At 39.3% G+C, this 11,187-nt stretch overlaps 2 protein-coding genes across 2 annotated transcripts; both read left to right on the forward strand.

Annotated features, from left to right (window-relative positions):
* The first annotated feature begins 4,315 nt into the window (after nt 1-4,315).
* Nucleotides 4,316-5,711, forward strand: LOC101296263. Its single transcript, XM_004293421.1, has 3 exons — nt 4,316-4,482; nt 4,604-4,733; nt 4,856-5,711. The coding sequence occupies exons 1-3, from the start codon at nt 4,350-4,352 to the stop codon at nt 5,709-5,711; spliced, it is 1,119 nt and encodes a 372-aa protein (XP_004293469.1). The 5' UTR covers nt 4,316-4,349.
* Nucleotides 5,712-9,262: 3,551 nt separating this feature from the next.
* On the forward strand, nt 9,263-11,171 carry LOC101296546 (uncharacterized GPI-anchored protein At4g28100-like). The gene is made up of 2 exons (XM_004293422.1): nt 9,263-10,159; nt 10,338-11,171. Exons 1-2 carry the CDS (start codon nt 9,539-9,541, stop codon nt 10,689-10,691), a joined length of 975 nt encoding a protein of 324 aa, XP_004293470.1. The 5' UTR covers nt 9,263-9,538; the 3' UTR covers nt 10,692-11,171.
* The last annotated feature ends 16 nt before the right edge of the window (nt 11,172-11,187 follow it).

Here is an 11,187-nt window from a genome sequence, read left to right on the forward strand (position 1 = left end):
AAAACAACAAGAGACACCCTCTCTCAACTGATTCAAGTAGAACGCAGATGACATAACAAGGGGGAGACGGTGACACCATACCGAAAGAGAATGATGGGAATGAGCAAAATCAGTCAGACGGTCTGCAATGTACAAAATTAGCTTCACATAACATTAACATATGGTGAAACACTGGTGAGACAAATTGTGCATCAAGTCTGAGAATGTTCTAAAGGAGTGCTCTTTAATCCCCCTAGGAACAGATGTCCGCTGGTGTAAGCAATGGATGAGCATTATCACCGAGTAGAGACCTTCACACTAAGCAGTCGCCTCTGCAACAAAAACTCCTGCCGCGCCAATGGCTCTACTAGCTGAAATAATTACAGGAATATAGTTCATAACATCATACTAAAGCAAATATCATGCAGTTGCTTTGTTGGACTGGGCTAAATATTGGTCAAAAGACGAGCTCCTGCCCAAGTAGTTATATATGCATGCTTTCTATTCCTCTGGCAAAAAATAAGCCCAATTTATTCAAAAACAGTTGGGCTTAGTCGAATTAAGTCTCCGAACTAAACCCTTTTCCCTTTTTTTGAGGGAACTAAACCCTTCCCTTTGCAACACAGTAACACTAATCATCAAAACCCTCCTCCTAGTTCATATTTCTCTTGATTCACCAAAAAACAAAGTTCCTAATTGTCTATAGCATGAGTTAATTAATATAATCCGTTAACTCTGGTCTGGTGTCGTTGTCGACTCACCTACGGCCACCACATATATCATATCAGGGAACACAGTCTAGTACAGCACAATGCCCTCCAAACTGGGTTGCTCAACACCAGAACAACTAACATCATCATCCCTCATTTACGTGTAATTTCACCATGCATCGCATGCAATTTTGGCACCACGTGTTCTCAAGGTGACCAAAGCACGCGCCTAATTCGTCATCGACGAGCTCTGATTGCAGAGGTCAAACTGAATATCTGGGCAAATGTTAATAATCTTCAAACGAGAACAAACACAGCAGAGAGATCTCACTGATAACAACTACGTAGAATAAACAATATGCATGGACGAGCCTTGTGTATAATGTATCAAATACATAAGTTTATTAAGGGCTCGATGTATTCCATCCACAAAACCTTCATCAAATCTGATCTTCAAGCCCTCACTGAGTCGACATTCCACTGTATCCATATGTATAATTTGTATTATTTTTTCATTACTACATTAGTACGTACCCCATGACATATTATACGCAATAATGTATAAACAAAGCTAACCCCCCATTCTAATTTGATATCATATATATTCAAAGTTTGTTGGGAATTTTTGGGAAGCATAGCTCACTTCCACAAGTAATATATATAGGAACGTTATTTAACTATTAACTAACCCGTTTAATATAATATCCTCTACCAACCATAGATTTCTGCATGACAAGTTATTACCTGAACTGGCAATCGATATGAATATATAGCTAGGCTAGGATCAAAGCATGTTTAAAATTCGTGATTAAACAAAACGACCCATAATTAACAAGGTTTTTTACTATACACGACCACAGAAACGCAGATTTGCATGACCTAGCCAAATTTATAAAGAAAATCAGATCGGGGCATCTGTCACTGCCTGTAAATTTTTTTAAAACCATTCTATTTATCCTCAGAAATTTTATATACATCTTCATGTCTTAGGAACACCAACAGGGAGACAGAGATAAAAATACTCAAATAAAATTGGTATATTTCCAGACATGGATGTACGTGGCTCGTAGTATTTCCATCTTGTTCAGGAATTTCAACAGCTGATATCATCCATTCAAATTGAAAATAGAATCAGATGAATATTAAAAAGGGGTACGCAGAAAAGCAGCCAGCAGTTGTTAAGGGATCGTTGTTCTTCTAGATTTGGTCTCAGTTGGGAACACAGAGAGAGAATCGAAGAAGAAGAAAGCAAGCTAGTTTACGCTATAAGAATTAATATTAATACTATTTGACCAGTTTCGGTAAATGTTAGATAAAAGTGGATGGACTGCAGTATCTGAATTTCAATGACTCCACGAAATGTTTGATCCTGCAGATTGAGTGCTGGGCTTGCCTTGCATTCGCTCCAGGATTCAGATAAAAGCAACAGATCAATGACAAGTGTTGATTCGATCAAGAAGACGGTTGACTTTGTTGTTGGAGAGTAGGAAGAACACCTGTGATTGATCCGTACGTGGCTGGATTGTAATGGACTAATGGCTGATTTGATTATATACATTGATCCAGCTTGGAAAGTGAGCTTCGATCAGCGAGGTTAAACTGTGTTAAACAAGATGACAAACCATCTCGAAGTACTTCATTCTTTGTTCATGACGAAGGTTATTGGTTAAAAGTAAACTAGCTAGCAGCTAGATCGATCATTTTTGACATGATTTGCTTTTGTTTTTCTTGCAAGACACACAAGAGGATTAGGATCCTGTCAGTTTTTTTTGAAAGGAAAACATTTCTGCTGCGGTTGTTAAATTTGTCAACAGAAAACCCTTGGCTTTTTCAATAAGAGTAGGACCAAAAGCATGCATATGGAACTGTTTTTTCAAAGCCTTCTTATTAGATTCTAACCAATCAAGAAATTAAGTTGAGGTTAAGGCTCAAAGGAGATGATAACAAGTCTTCTAGATCATATACGTACATACTTTCGTTTTAAACTTTAGAATTAAATTCAGTTTACCCCCTTATGGTTTGAGGGTAACTTCATGTTAATCCCTACACTTTTAATTTCATCAGTTTACCCCCTGAACTCTTCAATTTTTGTCTGTCATGACCAAATTCTTATATTTTGTTTGAATTGATCGTTAATTCTAGATACGAGCCCCATTGTTAAGGTTAAAATTGTCATTTAACAAAAAAACTAGTGAAAAAAAAATTAAAAAATCGTTCCTTTTTATCCCTAACTAAGTTGAAAATTTTCTAAGCTTTGGGTACAAACATAATTTAACTCATGAGATTGGATCCACGTCAGCAATTAACGTCTGATTTGGATAGAAGATGAGACATTGGTCACGGTTGAGGGAAATTCAAAAGTTTGAAGGGTAAACTGATGAAATTGAAAGTATAGGGATTAACATGAAGTTACTCCCAAACCTCATGGGGTAAACTGAATTTAATTCTAAACTTTAACCAGCTAGCTAGCTTCCGGTTTTGAATCTGCCTAAAATTTTGAGAAACTGAACTCGAACTCTTTCACCTTTATCCTTTATGTTTGAATAACATTCAATGAAAACAATACTTAAACGAAAACGAAAGACAAACTTTAAAGTTCAGTGCCAACAGGCTCAGCCCCATATACAGTATATATACTCGATTGAAATCTGATTTATACTATACAGGAACAATTTTCTTTCTTATATATGAATCGACTATTCGAATTAGCTCATTACCGTCGTGTATAGGTTATTACTAAGTACTAACAATTTTGTTTATAGTTTCTGTTAAATTGACAGCATAAGTACTGTTCATACCTTTTCGAATTCATTAATTTGTTTTATAGTTAACTTGCTTGCTGATCAAAAGCCGAAGTAAATGAATTAATAATCCCTTAGTGTACAAGTAATCTCAGAATGACAAGGTTGATGTAGAGGTTAATTAAGATCGACATGGATGGAACAACCAACAGTAAATGAGCCAAATAAGCTAGCTAGCTAGAGGAAGAACAATTTCTTCTTGTTGATAGGAGATGTAACAACCCTACCGTCCAATCACTTTCACTACGTATAGGAGAAATATTAGAGTCAACCCTTTACATACTTGAACCCTAATCTCCACTTTTAGCTAGTTTCACTGTTTCAGTGTTCCTGGTGGCTCATGCATATCCAAGTATATAAACAAATACATCATAATCGATCTTTAAACAACTTAGATTGTATAAACATAAACATATATAAACATATTATGTATATGAATTATGAAACAAAGAAAATACAGATGCAGGAATTATTGTACCTTTTCAGTGCAAAATAGTATTACTAGCTAGATTGCATTTTCATTTTACGTGTGCAATAACATATATACAAGGACCCTAACCAAAAACAGAAAAAGAAAAAGAACATTACCTAAGCGAAACATGGCATTCATATTTCATTTAGTAATATATACTCAACATAAACAGGACAGGTGTCCTGGGGACGGCGCCAAATCCCTTTGACTTCAAAAATGTTTCTGAAGCTTCATCCCTACACTATATATAAACATGGGACATCTTTCCCATTAGAGCATCAAACTCTTCAACTTGAAATTTCTCTTACAAGTCATAAAGTGCTTCTTCTTAGATAGCTCCTTCGTCCTCCTCATCAGCAACCGAGTTTCAGAACAACATTCACCAATATGGGAAGAGCTCCTTGCTGTGACAAGAATGGACTCAAGAAAGGTCCATGGACTTCTGAAGAAGATGTTATTCTCGTCAACTATATCCAGGAACATGGTTCAGGCAATTGGCGCAACCTCCCAAAGAACGCAGGTATATAGATACATAACTGTTTCCAATATTCTTTTTCCAAACAGTGTATTTGCTTCCACTCTAATTAGGGTTCATTTTATTTTCATCTAACTGATAATCTAAATGTTGATCATGCGTATAGGACTCCAAAGATGTGGCAAGAGTTGCCGGCTTAGATGGACTAACTACTTGAGGCCTGATATAAAGAGAGGAAGATTTTCCTTCGAAGAAGAAGAGACTATAATCCAACTTCATAGCATCCTCGGCAACAAGTACGTATATAACTTGTATATGCTTAATTGATTATGTAACTTCTTCTTTTTTCCTTTACAGGATTGTTAATTCATATGATTACAATAGCTTACAATTCGTACGTTTTCCAAAAACTTGTTAGGTGGTCAGCTATTGCAGCTCGCCTGCCAGGAAGAACTGACAATGAAATCAAGAACTACTGGAACACACACATCCGAAAAAGGCTTCTCCGAATGGGAATCGATCCAGTCACTCACGCTCCACGTCTCGATCTTCTTGACCTATCCTCCATTCTCGGCTCCTATGTCTCCAATATCAACCCAGCTGCAGCACTTCTCAACTTGTCAAACTTGTTAGGCACACAACAAGCCCTTAACGTCAATCCAGAACTGTTGCGGCTAGTAACCACTCTCTCATCACTGAAACAAGGAAACCCTCAAATGTTTTCACAAAACCAAAACCCAGTTTGCAATATTTCCCATGATTTGCAAAACCAATTAGTCCCATCGTTGCAGTCCAATCATCAGTTGCAAAATCTCTTCCAAGATGACTTTTCTCCAGACATAGCAAACCTAAAACAGCTCATGCAAATGATCAATACTGAAGGGAACTTACCCAACATGTCCAACTTCAGCAGCCCAGCTTCTTATTCCCCGGAAACCATAGTTCCTAATTCCAATATCGGTCCCGAAACAGCTGCTTCCAAACTGCCATGCTATGTACCTAGCAGTACTTCTAATCCTACTGCTCCCGAATTGGCAGGCCACTCATTTTTCCAATCACCTTTAAACAACAGCAATGTTAATCACGATTTCGGGTTTGATTCTGTTCTGTCGACGCCTCATTCATCAAGCCCTACTCCCTTGAACTCTTCCGGCACATACACCAACATAAACAGCAGCAGCACAGAGGATGAGAGAGATCTGGAAAGCTATTGCAGCAACCTGTTGAAGTTTGAGATCCCAGACAGTACCTTGGATATCAATGATTACATCTAGTTTATGTTATACTTGCTTATTTGTCGTCTTTTTCAATTATTGTAAATCTTAGTCAACTCAATGTAGCTACTTCGTACATCATATTTCTAGTTTTGATCATGTACTAGTACGTAGTTGATGTTGATAAGTATGAGATTCTTTATCATCGATCAATTGTTTTTCTAATTAACCACAGCACTTATTAGATTTTTACCAGCCAGTAATGAATAGGTCATTCCTGCATGTTATATTGAGTTGCGATTTCGACTGAAATGCAATGTCGACGTTCAAAATTGCACAACAAAGTCCGCACTAACACCGGTTGTTGTTTTAAAAAGAGCCAAGTTTCAATTTTATTTCTTCCTTCTAAACCATGAGACTCGTAACTCATTTCACTCCTTTTGCATGCTTAATTTGTTAATCTTATTTCGAAAACTTGCGGTGATAGGACTCTGATCAAAGTGATGATCGTGTTCTGGAAATAATGAGGTAGCTAGATGGACTTTGTTGTTTTCATGTTGGTCAAGCAACTAACCATCTTCGTCTTCATCCTGTAGTTATGGCCTCTTTCAGTTTCTTTGTCTTTGCCGCCCAATATCGGATAGGCACTTGTTCAATTCAGGATAAAAATCCAGTTTGATATCATTCTAACGGTTAAAAGTGTGGTATTGTCTTTACATGCCTCCTTTTATCTTTTCGTGATCATTATTCTCAAAACAGAACCATATGTTTTGTATAAATCCCTGTTCAAGTGTTGAATTGTTGTATGGATGTCAATGCATGCTATAGCAAATTAATCAGAAATTTAACTCTAGCGATTAGAATCTAATGATTACTTATTTTCCTACTAATTTATTCAGATAGACAATTTAACTAAGGCTTGTCATTTGACTTCCTTAGTTTCAATAGACAAGACATACGAAAAGTTGCATTTTAATTTGTTCCATTTCAATATAGTTGTTGTGGTGATTTCACACTTGAAGCTAATCGAACTATTTGTAAAATTGTAATCAAGCTTTTGTAACAAGGAATTAAAACTTGTTCTTCAATTTTATTTGTATTCACATTGTAAATGATTTCATTCAAGGATGAACCGATTAAAGCATGACATAACTATTGTCCTATAAAGTGTAATTCAAAGAAAATAGAACATATATCCGAGTCAGAATCCAATTAAAAAGACTAGTCACGGCTTTGATTGATTGACTCACTCTTACACATGTTTCATTCCTTTCCTATGAGCAAATTACCGTTTTATGTCAAAATCACTTTTATTTGGTTTTGGTGGCTTTGAAAAAAAAAAGTTTGATGTTTTAGGTGACACATGTCAAGTTTTCAAATTTGGTGAAAGACAAAGAGATGTAATTTTGTGGAAGGCCTTGTGCCAAACATTGGGTTGAGATGCTTAAAGCCCATTTCTATACCCAAACATAGCTTGAACCTCATTATAAGCCTACTGTTCATCATTATAAGCCAAATTTTCAATCTACATGTTCATCAAGAGTTGCCACAAAATGGTGAATCAATTGTCCTCATCGATCACCTTCCAACACAACCGTTTAAACATTTTACGGCACTCATGAAATGCATGCATGTCGAATCCATCCGACGACATAGGGCACTCATAATCTCATATGATTATCATTTGCATGTAACATTCATAGCCCACCACTTCCCTTACCCCTGCAATCAACCATGTACAGGAAAATACCAATACCCCGACAGCCGCAAAAGCAGTACACAAAGCTTGGTCCAATGATCTGGATATGGCAACTCCATGATTACACCTTTTAAGATTTTCCTTTCATACTTTCCCGAGCTCGATCGATGATCAATTACCCCCTAAGCACTTTTAACCTAATCTTCTCCATATAATAACATCTCAGTTGAAAATCATACATAGTAGCATGATATACAAAAGTCCATGGCATCCATATTTCAACGGGGTTCTTTAGGGTCCTCTATGACGTTTTTGAAGGATCAAATTGGGTTGTTGTTGTTTACAGCTTATGTAGTCGTTGGAGCAGTTGTTCTCCTTCTTTTTCCTCTAAATTTTTCAAATGGAGGGGTCGATCGAGGGGACCTGTGAGCCGTTGCAACACCAGAAATAAAACAAGAGTGTTTAAAATTGAAGATAAAGAAAGGAGTGTAATGCTTTTCCCAAAGGAACTTTTGGTTGGAATAATTTGTTCTTGATTGACGCTGTATGTTTGTCTCGTCTCTATAATCCAACTCCAAACGTACATAGCTCTTATTATTTGACAACTCCCACATTGTTTTTTCTGTGATGCATATGGAACCTAGCTATTTGGGCAGTTTGTGTTAATTTGTCCTCTGCAACCAAAGGAATATATAGATGGAACCATAAACAAAACTGATGCCAGCTTGGTGTTATATGGCATTTCGAAGTATAAAATTGAGAGTTCTTTAACTGATTGTATGAGGCAAATCCAAAAGAATCAACTGAACTAACAACACTCGATCCTAAAATGTCTTTGACACCATTTTGGACAGCTTCCAATCTCAATAGCCTGAGCGCAGTGGTAATGCACTCTTTGACAGTTTGGAGGGGTGACCATTTCATGTGAACCTTGCATTGGTAAGGTCTTCCCCTTCTTTTCTCAGTGAGCCATTGTGGCTAATAATTTATGTTATCTTTCGAAATTGAAAACCAATTTCTGGAAAGCTGGGTGTTTTGGCTGTCACGCACACTACTAGACTTTTGTCTCAGACTGGACAATGAGGCTATACCATACCTGTAAATATAACCAGTAAATGGCCACACGCTCAAGTCAGGCATATGGTGCTTGCTTGAATCAGTTCAACACAGAAGATGTCAAATCCCTAGGATGCCCTCGTTTCCCCATTCGAAAGCTGCACCCAACGTTACACTTTTCCATTCCCAAATTTCAATACCCCAAACGCTTGAGTCTTGACCCCTTCTCTTTCTTTTTCACTCAAAAAATGAAGAAAAGGAGGCAACTTTGATATCAGAGAAGGGAGAGAGTGAGTTGAGCTTGAGGAGGAGGAGGATTAGAGAGAATGAAAAAGAATAGGACACCATAACCAGACAAATCTTTATACAGCCTTTTCTCATCATGCAAAACCCAGTTCTACCAAACCAATATCTTATGCATTTCCCATATGGACCCCTCCAGAACCCCAATTACCCTTTTCATTTTGAATAATTGAATCCAAAAGTACTAATTTTTAATAAGTAATTTTCCATTATAGTAGTGCTTACTTTGGTTTGTGTTTTAGGCACTAGAAGAGACTGATTAGTGTGCATAAATCCCAGAGAGATCTCTGAGTCAGCTCAAGGTAAAGGCCTCACCTTTCCCTTTTATCTGGATTATAAACCCACCCAAAACGAAAACCAACCTCATCATTTCACTTACAGCAAGAGAGACAAAAGATAGGGTTTTTCCTTCTGGGCTCTCTCCCATTTTCTTCTTCTATCCACAGTTTCCTTCAACCTTTTGGCTCTTGCTCTGTTTGGGTTTTGAGGAGAAGGAAGAAACAGTTCAGACTTCAGAGCTAGCTGCAGAAGCTTAGCACTCAAATCCAAACAAATCACTGTTACCATGCCACCAGCATCAAATCTCTGCTTTTGAATATCTCAGGAATCTCTCTATCTTCCCATCTTTTCACCATTCATAATTCCAGAGAAAGCTCAAAAAGTTGTCTCCTTGAACCAACAAAGCTTCCAAAAAGCAAAAGAGATTCAAAGCTTCAGCCTTTCCCCTCTTTTTTATAAAACCCTAAAATCATTTTCATCTTCCTCGTATAAAGTTACAAACTTTAACCTCGCCGCACGAACCCACTACTCTCTCTCTGTGTAGTCAACAATGCCATCATTGTTCAAGCTCCTCATTTTGTTCTTTCTGTCAACCCTCAACGTCTCCCTCGCCGGTTTACTGGCCGAGCCGGTTACCGGTCATGGCCAGCCTCTGAAACCAGGCGAGTACTCCAGCCCAAACACAGTCCCGGCCTACCCGGTCCAAACCCAGGCCCAGACCTGCCGCCTCGACCTCTCCGCCGAGCTTTTCGGCGGCGTCAACGAGGCCTGCGGCCGAGACCTCGACCGCAGCCGATGCTGCCCCGTCTTAGCCGCCTGGCTCTTCGCCGCCCACGCCAGGTCAGCTCTCGAGATCTCCTCCGCTCCGGAACCTTCCGCCGTCGGCGACCAGCCCATGATGCCGGACGACTCGCAGAAATGCGTCAACTCTCTCCAGACATCTCTCCTCAGCCGGAACATCCGGATCCCACAGCCGAACGCCACGTGTGACGCCATTCTCTGCTTCTGTGGGATCCGGCTACACCAGATCAGCTCCCTCAGCTGCCCGGCGGCGTTCAACGTCACCGGGTTCCACAACGCCACCCCCACCGCCGCGGTCAAGAACCTCGAAAAGAACTGCCGTAACTCTTCCTACACTGGCTGCACCAAATGCCTAGGTGCTCTCCAGAAGGTCAGTTTCGTCTTTGCATCATTCATTTTCGGTCACTACATGTAATTATTGTACATATAGACAAAGAATTAGAATGTGAATTAGGCAGGAAAGCGATTGTGGACTGGAAACTGTAATTAATTTGTTTGAGGAATTTGTGAAACTAAAATTTGGGCTTGGGTTTGTTTGGTATTTACAGCTGAAGGGCGGGACGACGTCGGGGAAGAACGGAACGACGACGAGGGACAAGAGCACGAGCGAGAGGGCGAGCAAGATGTTCAACCGGGACTGCCAGCTCATGGGGCTGACGTGGCTGCTGGCGAAGAACAAGACGGCCTACATTCCCACCGTCTCCGCCGTGCTGCGCGCCATAATGTACAGCGCACACCCGCCGCACGAGTCCACGTGTAGCCCCGACCAGGAGAACATGCCTTTGGCCGTTGATTCCTTGCAGTTCGAGACGTCTTCATCGTCGGCGACCCAAACTCCGGTGTCAGTTTTTGTGTTTCCGGTTGTGCCCCTAATCATGTTTTTGGTTTCTCTGTTTGTTTAGGGGAATCAGAGCCAGAGGTCACTCTGGGTTTCTTCGACATTTTTTGGGTAGTCCCTGTCGGGTGTTCACGTGAAGCTAGTAGACAAAACGGGCAATCGGGTCGTTTTTGTCATTTTGCCCTACCCCCACTGTAAATTTTCAGCTCGTTGTTTAGTACTACTGCAACAGGGAAGAGATCTTTTTATTTCACTCATTGAAGCTTTCGTTTTTGGCAAAACCCAGAAGATTATTTACTTCATTCATGGTGGTTAGGATTTTGTGGAGTTGCATTTATGATAAATCATTAGGAATTAAGAACCCAATGGCATTTATATCACATTCTTGAGGTTGGGTGGCGTCTAATTCCCAGGAGGAAGGAGATTGGGTATGTTGGTCACGTAGTAAATGCAGATTCTAGGACCAAGAAGATGCTCAAAATTTGGGATTATAATAACCAAAGAGGTTGTTTTTTATGAACTAAGTTTTGGATTAATGTAATTTTTGGTTTGAGGAGTTC

The sequence above is a fragment of the Fragaria vesca genome, linkage group LG3 (genome assembly GCF_000184155.1).
Source record: "Fragaria vesca subsp. vesca linkage group LG3, FraVesHawaii_1.0, whole genome shotgun sequence".
NCBI lineage: Eukaryota > Viridiplantae > Streptophyta > Magnoliopsida > Rosales > Rosaceae > Fragaria > Fragaria vesca.